General features: G+C 47.0%; 1 protein-coding gene across 1 annotated transcript; it reads left to right on the top strand.

Moving 5' to 3' along the window:
- Positions 1-69: 69 nt before the first annotated feature.
- si:dkey-32e6.3 lies at positions 70-7,763 on the top strand. The gene is made up of 6 exons (XM_034536713.1): positions 70-495; positions 1,079-1,251; positions 1,449-1,667; positions 3,685-3,845; positions 3,918-4,050; positions 6,102-7,763. The coding sequence occupies exons 1-6, from the start codon at positions 222-224 to the stop codon at positions 6,276-6,278; spliced, it is 1,137 nt and encodes a 378-aa protein (XP_034392604.1). The 5' UTR covers positions 70-221; the 3' UTR covers positions 6,279-7,763.
- Positions 7,764-15,748: the final 7,985 nt, after the last annotated feature.

Raw genomic sequence — 15,748 nt, 5'->3', positions numbered from 1 at the left:
CTGAACGACTCAAGTATTCTCCCGCACCGGAAGATGGCGCTCGTTCCTGTGTCCGGTAGACGAGCGTGCCACTATTGAGCCGCAGAAGAAGAAGAAGAAGAAGGGGGAGGAGGGTAGCATGGAGGAACGAGGAAGTAACTCGCCGGTAAATCGCAATGGCAGCTGAGCCGGTTCGGAGGCAAGTTTTAGTCGGGACGTCTACTCACCAATAACGGTCATTAATGGCGGATTTGGGGGAGAACAGTTGCCGCGAAGCTGAAGAACACGACGGGACGAACGGCCGACGCGTCAATGAGCCCCGGACCGCACGTGACCCCGCGGGGACCGTCCTCAGGGGGCCGGGGACCTCGAACTACGACCGGAGGAGAAAGCTGGTCCTGCACGTGGACCTCAACAACACCATCCTGGTGTCGGACACCCTGACGACCCAGGGGCCAATGGCTGCCCTGGACTACTTCCTCTCAACGGTCACGTGGGGCAAGATGAGCAAACAAGGTGACGTTACTTACGGTGTGACGGGTCGGCGAGCTTATTGTTCCCGTTTAAGTAACGACAAGTTGTTCAACACATTTCCGGTCGATTCAGTGAAATAACCATTTGATTACTCATTTGTGAATTAATCACGTGACAATGTGAAAAGTGCTGAATATTATTTTCATGTAATAATGAATTGAAGTACAAAGTAAAAAATGTGAGTATGTATGTGGTTGTTATTTTCAATAATATCCACATGCGTACTCACAACACTGTTGTTGTTGTCAATAATAACAACATTATTTTGTATTGTATCTCAATATATGATTTCATTGCGATGTGATAAGTTATCCTATTGATTATAGTTTAGAGCCATTCATTGGAGCATATTGAAATCGTTTTTCTTCCAGCCTTCCAACAGCTGCGCGTGTCATCAGAGACCTTGGAGAAATGTAATCACGGGTGCCGTTGACTAACGTGGTTGCTGCACTCCTGAATGTAATATCCTAGAAGGGAGATTGCATTCCTGCGAGAGCCGCAGAACGACCTTGGGATGCTGCACTCGCTCACATGTAAGACCCTACATGAAAACCTCTCTGTGCAGGCAAGTGGGAGTGGCTGAGCGACTCCACCTCCCTGCTCCCGCCATGCGACGACGCCGTTAGTTACTACTCTCAATTTGGACGGACGCCGGGTTTCACCTCCGCCGAGGGGCGACGCTTCCGCGGGATTCTGGATGAGCATCTGGACCTGTTCCGCTGGCCCGAGGGCACCAAGGCAAGCTTCTTATAAGAGAAGAAGGCCAGATGGAAAGTGTCCATATGAAGTTATGATTATAGAAATCTGCTCAAGTTCATCAAATAGTGTGTGTCTGTATATGTGTACACTGTATATATATATTTAGTTGCATCCAATATAGCATCCTTGATCCCTGATGCGAGTACGTGCTACTGACCTGACTTTGTTCCCTGCAGGCGGACAGAGAGCTGTCTGTGAAAGGCGAGGGTGGGCAACTGTACCACTGGATCCTCCCCTCCTTCTTCCAGCTGCTCAAGGACCTGGTGCAGGACGGGAGGGAGTTCGCCGTCGTTTTCCGTACGTTTGGAAGCGACCTGTCCCGCGTGCTGAGTGCTGTATCCAGAGCCCTGAATGAAGGGGCTCATCCGCTGTTCCCGGAGCTGCCCGATCTCAAGGTAGAAGTCGAATTGCACTTATTTAGTTATGATGCCACGAGTTTAAGTAAGACATGCAGTAGTGTATCTTTTATTAAGTAAAAGGGACAAACTTAAGTCTAGCAGATAGTTTGGTTTAGTTTCACCAGGATAGGGTTTATTAATATTCTTCAGTATTGCCCAATATCACACAAACTGCCTGAGTGGACTTTACTGCAATGCTTCACAACGCAGACTTGGAGGGATGGTTGGGATGTTTTGAGGTGGTGTTGTGTGAGGTTCTTATCCATAATCAGTGTTTTACCTACACTATACCTATTAGAACATGGTCACCTCTGTACCTCTATCAGCAGACAGCCCTTTACTGATGGGGAACCACAGCTGTTTTCTATGTTCTATTCAAAAGCCACGTGCTTTGGATGTGCTGTAGGGTTAAAGAGGGAACGTGTGCGCGCCGATGTTCCCTTGAAGAGCATGGCCATCTTTGCCCTTTTTAACACACAGCCTCCCAAGAACAGAGCAGCACTCACTCTCTGGGTTTTGTACCTGGCTTGTTAGCTCGCTGGAGTGGAACGCATTGCTTTGGAGCGTAATGGACGGACGCCGGGAGGTGGAGGAGACGTCAGGCAAAGTGAGCTGTCTGGTGGAGCACAGAGGGAATGTTATTCAAACAGTCTCCTGTCATATCAGGCTGTTCATGGATTGCTTTAGACAGACGGTGGGGAGGGGGGGGAGGGGGGGGGGGGGGGGGGGGGGGGCATTAGGTGATTGTTCCATTTCTGAACGCCTTAGACTAAATCTTCAGGTTATTGTTTTTTTTGGGGGGAGTTACAGTTGATAACGCCAAATATATATCAGAAGATATACAAACCGTGTATGAGAAGAATTTTCTTATATACGGTCTGTAAATCTTCCTATATACAGATTGTATCTCTTAAAGATATACAATCGGTATATAGTAAGATACACAGATTGTATACAAGAAGATTTACAGACCGTATATAGTAAGATACAGACTGTATATAAGAAGATACACAGACTGTATGCACGAGGATATACAGTCTGTGGTTAGCTGCGTGCTGTTGGCAACGTCCACATATTGATCGGCAATAGAAATGCTCCCAATCTTCGAATAAGACTTTTAATTTCACTGAATGTTGTCATTCAACATTTTTCTGTACATGATGTTTTAAGCCTTCTAACCGAACGCTGCATGGCAGCACTATTAAACCATATCGCTATAAAACAGTCATTCCCTCAATGTGTGACTCATTGACAAAACAGACCCAGTGGGAGTCAATGTGGACTGCTGGAAAAAGCCTCTTGTCATGTTTTCACACCTGCCGTGTTCAATAAAGACAAAGAGCTGGCAGTAAGCTATAGTATAATGTTACCTCAAACAAAGGTCAGAGTTCACGGTCTAGCAGCTGTTGGTCTGTGTACGTAATGTTGATGATAGGTGAATATGTAACTGGACAACCTCCCAAAACACACAGTACTGTCAATATACATTCTACATGCTGTACATAGTTGATATACATGTGCATACTGTGTAACCGATACATGTATCCATTCAGTATTTATTTCTTAGTTTACGACCAACAGACTCTTAACTTGTATCTGTTTTATTCTAATTTTTATTTTATTGTTGGTCATTAGTACTTTGTATGTATGTATTTATATAATATTTATATTTCTTACATTTTTATAATACATTTTAAAAAGAATATTAACATATTTTACATTTATTTAGATTTTTTCCAGATAGATTTATCCCTTCCATGCTGTTTGCTAGTTTATGTTCATCTGTAAGCATCCACACTATTTATTAAAGCGCCACAGAATGTCAATAAAGTTGTATTTTATGTAGCTGGCAGAGACCTTTTTTTAATTTTAATGTAATTAAAAAGGTTTAACGCTGATGCCACAATTCATCTCTAATAAGACAAATAGTAGAGTTGGTCTTCTTCTCTCGTTCAGAGTGATTCTCCCTCCACGTTTCTCTCTCTGACTCTGACTCTCGTCACTCTCGGCTCAGTTAAATGTGAATATGACTCCAGGCGAGATCCGCTGCAGCGAGACGGGGACCGTCCTGAGCCGAGCCGCCGAGCGCCTGTCGACCCGCGATGGAGACCGAGGCCTGTACCAGTACCTGAGCTCAGTCCAGGGCCTGGGGGGCTTTCAGGACCACTTTGCCTGGTATGCACTCACTCAAGCCGTCGTGAATGTGGGTCTCGTGGCGTCCGTCCTCTCATCCGTTCTCTCGTTCAGGTGGGCCGCTAATGCCTTCTCCGTCCGGGGGGGGAAGCCGCTGTGGGTCGACCCCTTCGACCAGCACGTCCAGCACATCTTCATCGACGACAACATACGACAGAACGACGAGGATACCATCGTTCAACCCAAGGTACCGTCACGTCTTTTCACATCAAGACCTTATGGAATACGTCAAACACGAAGGATTGGGACTGCATTTACAGGTTTTTAGCTCATCCTAAATTGACTCCAAACAAATAATAAAGGCAATTTTCGCTGCCGTTGTTGAATCAGGAAATAAATATTCAACCAGACTTCTGCGATACCTCGTATTAGTAGAGACCGGACGGAGCTATGTATAAATGTCTGTGTATAAACCAGAGGGTACAAACGATAACGAGGCTGCCGTATTTAGTTTGAGTGTTGATGGAGCTGCTACAATGTTAGCAAAGCGTAGCACCGAGCAGAAATAATGGTCATTTCTTCCATGGTTGATGGCGGAAATAAATGGCTTAGTTGACAACTGTTTCCATGGAGATAAACCACTCTTCTCCGGCGTGAAAGACGCAAATAACCACAATTGATCCCACGAGTAACGCGTTTGATGTGAACGCAGCATAAGAAACCCCCTGTGCTGTTGGTTTCTTGTCATCTCCAGCTGTTTTGAAAGGCATCACATCTGTCTGGATAAACGCAGGCAGTGAGTGTCTGATCACTCATTAAACGGATACCGTGACTCTTAGCATCACACTCGCTCTGCGTGAAATGAGCTAGAATTACAACTCGGTCCAGAATGAATAAACGAATGTCAAGAGTTTCTGATCTCCTCCCTCTCGGGTCTCTTTGGTGTAGTTATGCATTCAGCTTATGTGTCTCTCTAACTACCTTTTGACAGTGCAGTTTGGATTATTATTTTTGGGGTTGTTGAGGAAGTCCGCCTTCCCGCATGAACAGTGCGGTCGTGATTTTTCTCGACAGCGTGGAGAAGGTGAGCACGGTGGCGGCGAAAGGGATCGTGGTGAAAGACACGGTGGTGCCGGTTCTGCCGCTGGTAACACCGGCGGTCGGGGTCACGGTGGACAATGTGCCTCCGTTTATTAGAGACGAGGTTTTGCTCAGTGAGCTGGTGGGACACGGGGAGGTGGTGTCGCAGGTGAGGAAGGTCTCCTCGGGGTGCAGGTCTCCCCTGCTGAAACACGTGGTGTCTCACAGGAGGCAGCTCCTCATGGTCCTGAACAACAGGAGTGAGGAGCTCAACCTCGTCATCAAGACCAGAGTGGAGAACTTTGACTGTGTTGTACATGACCTCTGGAAACGGGAAGTGTTTCAGGTGTGGACGAGAGGGGCATCAGGCCAGAGACTGCCCAAGTAAGAGGTCAGCTGAGCAGGACGCTTCTAGTGAAGCGGCTGCTGAGGGACAGAACCAGAAGGGTCCTGAGGGGGTCGGAGAGGACCGGCAGGAGGCACAGGGAGGACAGGGGGAGACGGGTGGGGCCCAGCAGGGTGAAGACAGGGTCCAGGAGGGGCTGAGTGGGGCCCAGCAGGGTGAAGAGAGGGTTCAGGAGGGGCTGGGAGGACAGGGAGGGACAGGTGGGGTTCAGCAGGGTGGTCGGGTGGGTGCTGGAGGGAAAGAAAATTGTGCGCAGGAAGCGGTTGTCATGTTGACAAACAGTGAGGTTGGCATGGAGGAGGGTGAGGAGCAGCTTCAGGTTCACCGTTTGTTTCTGATATAGAGAAGCTCTCTAGCTCTATTCAGCGCCACATGGCCGGTGAAGGGAGGAAAGGCTTTACGCCTAAGGAGCGCCTCGGTCTGGGAAAAATAGTGCAGGAAATTGAGGAAGGGCTAAAGGAGGGTGGTGTAGGTGAAACACACAAGGCCGAAGACCCAGGAGAGCGACCCTGAGGAGGCAGATGGAGGTAGCCAGTCCTGGACTGGGAGGCGTGTTGGCGGTGGCTTCTCTGCTCGGAGGACGAGGACGTGGAGGAGATGCTGCAGGAGGTGAAGAAGAGGAAGCTCCCGACTCCACAGAGACTTCAAACTGGATGGGGTCTCAGGACCACCTCCCAGGGACACAGATGATGTTGAGGATCTATTTGTTCTTTTATTTAGTTAATGTCATTACAATGTGTCTGTTTGTTTGTATTGTTTTATGTAAAATAAAGGTTTTGTAAAAATAAAATAAAAATCTCTCGCTCTCTCAGGTCTTCCTAGACCCAGGTGGCACCGAGACTCGCACGGCCAGCACCTCTGAGCTCTATGACATGACGCTGGTCCAGACCGACCTCCTCCAGGCCATCTCTCAGCCGAGCTACTTCACTCATCGCGTCCACATCTGCCTGGAAAACTACGAGCGTAATCTCCAGCAGGGGGCAGGCTAGAACACGGTTCACCTCCATGTCTGCACATGACAACCTCCGGTTCAGGGTCCCATGAACCCAGACACCACAACCCCAGCACACACGGAGGATGCAGATGCTGTAGGAGGGGGAGGGGCATTAAACACAAAGGCTAATGGCTTATTGAAGCGCCAGAGCTCATAAAACCACAAATGGAATAAGTTTACAGATGAAGGAAGGTTTCACGAATACATATGCATAGGAAGGATCACAGTTCTACTAAAACGATAGCAGCTAGATGAGTAGTTTCAGCTCAAACCGTTCAAGTCCACCGAGTATTGTGTCGACTTCAGGAGAGCAGGAACAGGAAGAGATTAAACAGGGCACTTTGCTAATAGATTGCACCGTCTACTGTACTGAGGTGAACCGAAGGGTTTTTGACTTAATGAAGCATCACGGAAAGCATTGCATCACAAAATGATATTCAATTATAATCTAATGTGACTATATTTCTGGTAGGGATAACAAAATACTCCATATTAGATTCATAACACTTCCTGATATGATCAGGTACGAGTAATACATATCCATGATGCATTAGTCAGAGTATATATATATATATATATATATATATCATGGGCTTTTGGATGTTTTTTTTATTATTTGTTTGAAAGCATCCTTGTGTGACACATTACATGAGTTGAATGTGTTTGGAAGTTTTGGTAATCTCTTGCTTTTAAGGGTTTTAGGGTTTATTTATTGTTCAGCTTTCAGGGAGATTTTCTATATCTATATATTGTTTTTTGTCAGGCCAAAATGTAGAGAGACAGCTGAATACAAACTATATAAATAATTTGAGAAAAATACTCAAATGCCGGTTTCTGAGAACAGTGGAGTGACACACACACACACACACACACACACGAGTGATCACATGATTCCTTTTGATTGAGATAAATATGCAAAAACACAAAATCTAAGCACCTGTACTAAAGTATGCCATACATCTAGATCTCAGTAGGTTTGTCAGAGCATCACAACATTGAACATGTAAAATGATTATGAGGATATCAAACGTTACTAATTCCCCTCAAAGCAGTCTGCAGTGGTCCAGATTATACAAGCAGTGAGAATCCTATGTGTGTGTTTGTAATGACGTCGAGCGAGTATGACTTTGTTAAGCATAGTATTCAAGACTCATCTTATTACAGTCATAAACAAGGAGCAGGGCTTTAAGATCTGTGGGCTTGGTAATAAGCATTGCAAAGAATAATAACTAAGTCAACGTGAGCTTACTGGATTTTGCTCTTCATATGTAAGGACCTCATTTTGCATGAAGAGCTTTGCAACACACAAAGGGCAAAACACTTTGATATTGTTCATCCACGTCTCATCCGCATCACCTGGTTGCCATGGATTCTGATGCTAAATGTGAATCACATAAAAACCGGAAAACTCATTTGTTTATTTTTCTGATCTTAGATGTTTCCATTCGCTGTTAAATAAAGTTCTGTGTTTCCTGTTGAACTGTCTGCTGTTTTTCATACTGACACAAGATGATTGTTAGTGGAGCAGAGGCCAGCTTTAATACAGGTGTGTGTGTGTGTGAGAGAGAGAAAGGGATACAGTGTGTGTGTCGTTTGTGAGAGGGCGAGAGAGAGAGATGGTGTGTGTGTGTGTGTCCACCAGGATTCATTAGAGACGGCACTACTACAGTAATACTTCTCTTCCTGCCGTCTGTCAAAGCAAACACATTCCTCGACACCCTGATGAAAGAATGTTCTGTCGTCTCCCAACGCATCCGTGTAACTGCTTCTTCACGAGACGTCAGACACTTTTGGGCTGATTGGGATTGATGATGGTGTCACTGGGATGGCTGAACATGTGTTGGTTTACTGAGAAAGCAGAGCAGAGTCAGCCGAGATGACTGAGCACCAGAGGAGCTTCAGTTATATTTACAGTGATGCCACAGAGATGCATATCTGATGAACCCATCATCCTCCCGCTCCTGTATGAAACATGACTGATTTTATTTTCATTAAAGAAGAATTTAATGTTAATGCATTATACAATACTAATAATAACAAAGATTAGTTGTATTGCACCGTTCATACAAGGACATGCAGCACAAAGGGCTTTACAATAAGAGATAATAGAATAAAATGCACCTACATACAGGGGTAATATTGAAAAATAAAAGACACCTGATAAAAAAAAAAATTAAAAAATGACGAAATAGAATGCATAACATAAGATGACAAATAAAAGCCAATGAATAACGATAATAACACTATGAAAAGCCAGTGGTCTGACCGTTCGTTCCCTCGGACACACGAGGGCAGCAGCGCCGCTCCGGGGACGCCGCCCTCACCTCCTGGAGGCAGCATCCTCCCCCCTGGAGGCAGCATCCTCCCCCCTCCAGGTGAGCGTGGACTCACCTGATGCCGCCGGCTGCCTCAACAACAGCCAAGCGCGTGCACTGTGCATGTTCGACGGAGGGTGAGGGTGACCGGTGGAGGGACGGGCTGGCACTGCGGCTGGATTGCATTCATGCGCGCGGGTGAGTGAGTGAGGGGAGGAGAGGGAGAGGAGAGGAGAGGAGGGGAGAGGAGGGGAGAGGAGGGGAGAGGAGGGGAGAGGAGGGGAGAGGAGGGGAGAGGAGGGGGAGTGATGTTGAGCCAGAGGTTGGGAGGACGGAGGTAACTGTCGGTCTCGCTGGATTCTGCCGCTGAACCGGAACACCGCCGGAGCGACAGCTGAGGCGCCGCGTCCAAACATTTACGCGGAGCCGCTCCTGACGCACCGCGGACCCCAACGAGGTGAGGACCGGCGTCCCCAAACTTTACGCCTCTCTGCGTCTCACGTTTGGCGGCTGACGAGGCGCTCCTCTGGACTCTAAATAATTATAATACATAATTATGATAATAATCTGGCTACACAGCCCGGTGCTGTCGGGGGACTTTAGATGCGTGGAGGTTCGACGCATATATTTGCGGAGCGCTTCACCTGCCGTTGTTGTTGTTGAGCGTTGCGGGGCCGCTAATGGACCCCAGCTCGGTGTGAACAGGTGTGAGTCTCAAGTTTAAGGACGCGGTGGTACCGAGAGCGCGGTGGACCGGGCACGGAGCGCAACAGCGCCGTGAACGCGTGTCCCGTGAAGAGAAGCCCGGTGTCAGTCCCGCGATGTTACAGCAGCACGTGGGACAAGAGGCAAGCTATAATTAATAAGTAAACAAGTGAAGTCATACAGCCATCGACACAATAATCGCGATGCACGTGCGTGCGTGCGCGCGGGGCTGTTCACGTGTTCACCCCGATCACCCGTCGCTGTGTGGACACGAGGAGCTTTTTGTGTGTGCAGGTTTCTGACGACAAAACGGTGTGAGCTGTGTCCTCCGGTGCAGGGTGCTCTGGAGGAGCTGGAGGGTGCTCTGGAGGAGCTGGAGGGTGCTCTGGAGGAGCTGGAGGGTGCAGGGGCCGATCCATCCAGCTGTTCGGTGAGACGCAGTTCCCGACATCTGCTGCGCTGCGTGCCCAACATCTGGATGCGGCTCTGAATCACGACTGGTCGATCGGCCTGGAGCCTTTATTTAGTTTTTTTTTGGAGAAACCTCAACTTTCTCATCTATTTCTTTTTTTAAACTGAGTTGAGTTTTAGGTAGAGAGAGAGAGAGAGAGAGAGAGAGAGAGAGAGAGAGAGAGAGAGCTCCTGGGTTGTGTTGTGTTGTGGTTGCGTCACTATCCCTCCATCCTCACATCCTTTAGGAGCATCTAACTGTTGCTACTGTCAGCTCGGAGGGGGTTTGCTCCTCAGAGCTGCAGATTCTCTCTCTCTCTCTCTCTCTCTCTCTCTCATGATTGCTCCTACCTTGGTGTGAGGCCGTTTGCATACTGAGGATCACAGCTGACATGCAGCATGTCTCATGCACAGACTGCGCTGCAGCGCTCCTCGTGCCAGCAGCTGGCGAGGGCCTCACCAGGAGGGCTGCGGGTGCCTCTCCGGTCGGGGTGAGGGACAGTGGCAGATGGACTGTCTGACGGTGAACTTATTCACGTATGAAAGTATGTTAATGTAATATCTGGCACAGTGGCTTGTTAGATATGGATTAATTAAAGTGCACGAAAGTCTTTGTTTTTGACTATAAATGGATGAAGCAAATCAATTTGTAGTTTTAAGCAGCGTCACTTCCATCTGGAGGAGGAAATACATTTCTGCTTGTTAGTGCTTGTTATTGTTGTTCTTTCAATCTTGCTTTGGCTTTGCTGCATAAACGATTTAGCCGCCCACTTTGCAGCTAAATATCTTCTAGAGTTCAAAGCAGGGGTCAGAGACAGGACGCGTCCTCACGGGACAGACATGTGGTCTTCTCTGCTTCCTACTTCACCTCACATGTCTCTCTTGTAACCACTTCATGGTGATCCAGTGAAAGCAGCACCTCCTGAGAGCAGTTCATGGAGCCCTGGGGCCCCATCTGTCAACCTTAGTGCATACACCATGATGAGCTGTGGTGGCCCCACATTGATGCAGATAATCTGTTAATCAGCATTAATTTGTCATAATGAACTATTTTGCAAACGCCATGCAGCGAAGCCATTTCCGTTGTGCTGCAATTAAAAAGCGGTTCTCATTCACTGTTTGTTCTTTACTGTATATTGCAATGCACTGCAATATATAACCCACGTAATATCGTAATATTGTGAGATCGTGAGCCAGGACGTGCGAAGCTGCCTCTGATGCGGTCGGCTCGTAAGAACCGGGACTTAACTGTCCATAAGTATGTTGCCCCGGTGCATGCTGGGAAGTGTTGAAGGATGTAGGAATGTAGGATGTATAGGAATTATGTATTTTTAGTCCACCCTCGAAGGTTCCCTCAACAAAAAGCCTGGATTTCTCTGTTGAATTTTGGATTATAGCTAAATAAGCTCTGTGGCAAATAAAAGTTTATGATACACATTTTATTCAGCAATATAATCTTCACAAATTAATATAATCTTCACTTTTATGATTTGTTGAATGCCAATCGGCAGAACAAAGCTAACGTAATAAACAAACTACACGGCGGGATGACGTTTAGTAGTATCATTTTTTTATATCTTATGTATTTTTATATCGTAGAACGAAATGTGAAAATCTCTTCAGCTCAAAAGCAGACCTTATTTCAGGTAGTGAACCATAAATCCCTACAGCATCCATAATCTGTGATATGTCCGTCAGCATTTCATGGGCAGAGATCCACTCGACTCACTCTTTCTTGGTTTTCCTCTGTGGACAGTACCCGGTGGGTTGAGTCTCATTCAAAGTTCCTAAGTGGGCGGAGCCGATACTAGTGGGTGGAGTCCAAACACCCGGACCGGATTGGTCAAGGAGAATCGTCACTTGCTCAACATGGGACTTCCTGCCCATGCCGCCATTTTTAAATGGCCAAACTGACGTAGTGCAGACGCTTCCCGCGGTTTCTGGACGTTTAGAGAGATGTGATTGACCATTATGGTCTATACGTGCATCATTTGTTCATTGCGTAATATCGGAGCATGTTTCCTAAATACCATTTTAGAACCTTGTTCTATGCTTTGATAAATGAGACACCCTGAACTCTGCAAGTGAGCCAGGACGTGCCAAGCTGCCTCTGATGCGGTCGGCTCGTAAGAACCGAGACTTAACTGTCCATAAGCATGTTGCCCCGGTGCATGCTGGGAAGAATGAAGGATGTAGACAGAAACGGTGTATGAGTGGAGTACAACATGTCTTCAGATGTGGTTAAGATGGTTTGTGTGGAACAGTGCCACACACACACATACGCACACACACACACGTTACAGACATTAACCTGGGCGAATGAGGTTGGAAGTGAGCCGAAATTTCCATCAGAGGATTAAGTGGGATGCTTTCAGTTGACAGTTCGGACGTCCAGGGGACAGAGGATGGTGTGGATGAGATGTCTGAGTGAGGGAAAGAGAGAGAGATGGATTAGTCCATTAGAAACCCCTGTAGCTCGCTAAGCCAACTGGTCAGCTACTTGTAGCCCCTCGCGGCGGCCCACATGGCGGCAGCCCGCATGGCGGCGGCTCACATGGCAGCGGCCCACCCACATGGCGGATGCCCACATGGCGGATGCCCGCATGGCGGATGCCCGCATGGCGGATGCCCGCATGGCGGCAGCCCGCATGGCGGCGGCCCGCATGGCGGCGGCTCACATGGCGGCGGCTCACATGGCGGCAGCCCACATGGCGGATGCCCACATGGCGGATGCCCACATGGCGGCGGCTCACATGGCGGCGGCCCACCCACATGGCGGATGCCCACATGGCGGATGCCCACATGGCGGATGCCCACATGGCGGATGCCCACATGGCATGGCGGCGGTCCAGTGCTTGGCCATAGTAAGGGGGAGGAGGTGAGCTTTGGGAAGCGGTGTGGGCTCTAGCTTTACGCCCCATTCCTATACTGGGAACAATAGGTCCTCTTATAAAAACCAGTGCCTTGTTTCCGGTGGCAGCAGCAGTGTGTTTGGAAGCAGCAGCACACATTTAGGATCCAGCTCAATGCTGCAAACTGTGGCTGGTCAGTAAACATTGATGTTTCCAGTTTAAGTCAACATGCACTGGGTTTAGTGCATTTCCTTTGATGTGGTGGTGCTAAATCATTTTTCTAATGAGAGTTTTGTTGTTGTTTTTTTTACAGCTGATGACGAGGCATAACAGACCTTTTTCACTTGGGGCTTTGTGACATGTCACAGGAGGAAAAGTGCTTAATAACATTTAACGCTGGCTGAATTCTATTTGTTTTGCGCCGTCTGGCTCGCCGTCACGGCTTACTAGGCAGTTAAATTGAATGATTGTTAATGTTATTAGTTACACCTGTAACTGCTTGCACATGTCTAAATAGCTGCTGAGCCCCCCCCCCCAAACACACACACACACACACACTCGGAGCATGGAGATTTAGCATTCCAGGCGTAGAGCATTGTAGGTCCCACAACAGGCAGCTTTTAAAAGAAGAATGTATTTTTATTTCCAGACATTTTGTCCACATTACCCACAATTGAAGTCCTCCTGACTGTGGTCAGAGATTCGGGGTGTTAAGTATCCGATAGCCTCAGGCAGAGATAAGGAGCTGGCTGCAGAGGTCCAAGCTCACTTTCTCTAAATCAACACTCACCGGATTCTTTTTCTTTTTCATCACCTGAGGACATTCATGAGGCTTCAGCTTCCTCTGGAGGAACAGCTTTATACAACATATGCCTCCGCGGAGGCCACACAATTATGGTTTTTTGATTGTCCCTTCCAGTGAATGCGATATCTCTCTTGTCCATAACTCAAAAAATTCTAAATGGACAACATTATGAAGTGATGACATTTCTGTCCATAGATGTAAACTGCAACGTGACACACCATTGTGTTTCACCTATGCAGTAGTACTTGAAATCTTTTCATACTTCCTGCCCCTCTACCTGCCCCCCCCCCCCCCCCCCCCCCCGTGGTCTGATTACATCACTTTCACTTTGAGCTCAACCCAACAGCTGTAAAAGCGTTGCATTGCATCGCGCTGTTTCAACAGAAAGAAAGAAATATAAACACCTGGCAGATGACTAAAAAAAAACCCGCCTCGTTCCCACTACAGGCTAATTTTTTGCCACGATGACTCACATGATGAAAACAATACCATGGTAACAAGACCAAATTGATCCTTGTCAACCAAATTAAAAACACCAGCCAGCAGCAGTCAAAACCTGGACAGCCATCAGGACCTGGCAGTAACTGTACGTTAAGTTTGACTTGCAGGCTGATATGTTGGAGAGCTACAGTAAAATAATTGTCAGGTGGAAATTAGTTAGATTATTACAGGCCCATTAATTGCTACACGCACTTCAGATAAAGGGTGGAGGGGTTGCTTAATTAATGACTGTAATGGCTTAAAGTTTGAGACCATCTAGCTCACTAGAGACACCTATTTGACTATTTGCTCTGACCTTCGACTGGAGGGAAACACATTGCTGTGTGATGGCTTTGTTGTGACTGCTGCCACATGGAGTAGTGGGTATTATTCATAGTTTGGCAGAGTGGCAGAGATACGTGGGCTCAGGGAGGCCGATCGCTCTTAGATCGCTGCCACCAGAAACGTTACTTTAAAACGAGCTGAGGGAGGCGGAGGGGAAGGCTGAACCTCCACCAGCAAGCAGATTTAATATCAACAGGTGGACACACTTTGACTACGGCTGCAAATGATTGTTTTCATCATTCAACTCATTTTGCAGAGTTATCGAGTTCAAGCCATTGTTATGTGACTGATCGCAATTTTCAAATCGAAACAGCTGCAGAACAAACCCCACAAAAAAATGTGCTTTATATTGTAGAGTAGGATCTGGATGAGGTGCAGATGGGAGGACACGGGAAGCTGGCAGTGGTGGCTGGCCAATAGAGGGCCACGGGGCCTGGCCCCACCCACCTTGAGCCACAATCAAATCAAATAAGTTAAAGTATACAAAAATTATTATAATAATATTTATAATATTTATAAATTATACAATTTGTGTTTTGGAAATATGGAATATACCCAGTAATGAACTACATTTAACTACAAGTAGAAATGCGTGTTTTATATTTTTCTACTGGGATGTTTGCTGAAATTGATTGGATGGTCCTACCAAAAAACAATCCCACCAGCCGGCACTGGAAGCTTGTAATATGTAATCTGTGCTGACGTTAAAAGGTCTTTTCAGACCAAAACATGAATCCTTTATACTCATAAATCCACACCAAATCCAAAACTTATTTCGTATTTAGCAATGTGCTGTTTTTTCACCGCAGCTGTGTCGAATTCGGCAAATTTGAGATCCTTACAAAAACAAGCCAACCAACAAAATAATGACTTTTGCTAACGTCAAATAGATTTACTCAACAGTGTCAGTCTGTTCATGCCGTCACACAACAATATGGAAATGTATCTCTCTTTGACCAGAAGGATCAGAAGTCATTGCTCATGGGGCGCCATCTCGGAGCCAATCCCGTTATCCTGCTAATGAGATGGAATTCCTCGCTCTCAAATGGTGTCGATTTGTATGGAAACCATTTGACGGGGGTAACAGACAACAACCCCCTGACCTACCTCTTGACATCTGCCAAACTGGATGCAACCAGTTACAGGTGCCTTGCTATCCACCTTTTCCTTCAAAGTCTTGTGTCTGACGGGCTTTCTTGGAGACCTCATGGTGATCTGGCTGATGATCTCAAGTCTCAAAAAGAGAGTGAACGAATCGGGAAGTTCATCCAACATCATCAGTCTGACCCAGTTGTCGTCTCTATTGACCAACAGGCCATTCAGGCCACCTGTGACAGACAGCATATAGTGCAAACATAGATCCTTGTGACGATCTTGTTCAGTCACTGACAGTTTTGTGAACGACGGTCAGTTTGGAACCGAAATCATTCTTCAGCAGCGAGCAGACCAAACCATCAGACATGTCACATGTAATGTCACATGTCACACACTCCCGACTTTGAGGGACGAGCTT

Source organism: Cyclopterus lumpus, chromosome 7 (genome assembly GCF_009769545.1).
Source record: "Cyclopterus lumpus isolate fCycLum1 chromosome 7, fCycLum1.pri, whole genome shotgun sequence".
Lineage (NCBI taxonomy): Eukaryota > Metazoa > Chordata > Actinopteri > Perciformes > Cyclopteridae > Cyclopterus > Cyclopterus lumpus.
The sequence above is the reverse complement of the archived record's forward strand: the minus strand, read 5'-3'. Positions and strand labels throughout refer to the sequence as shown.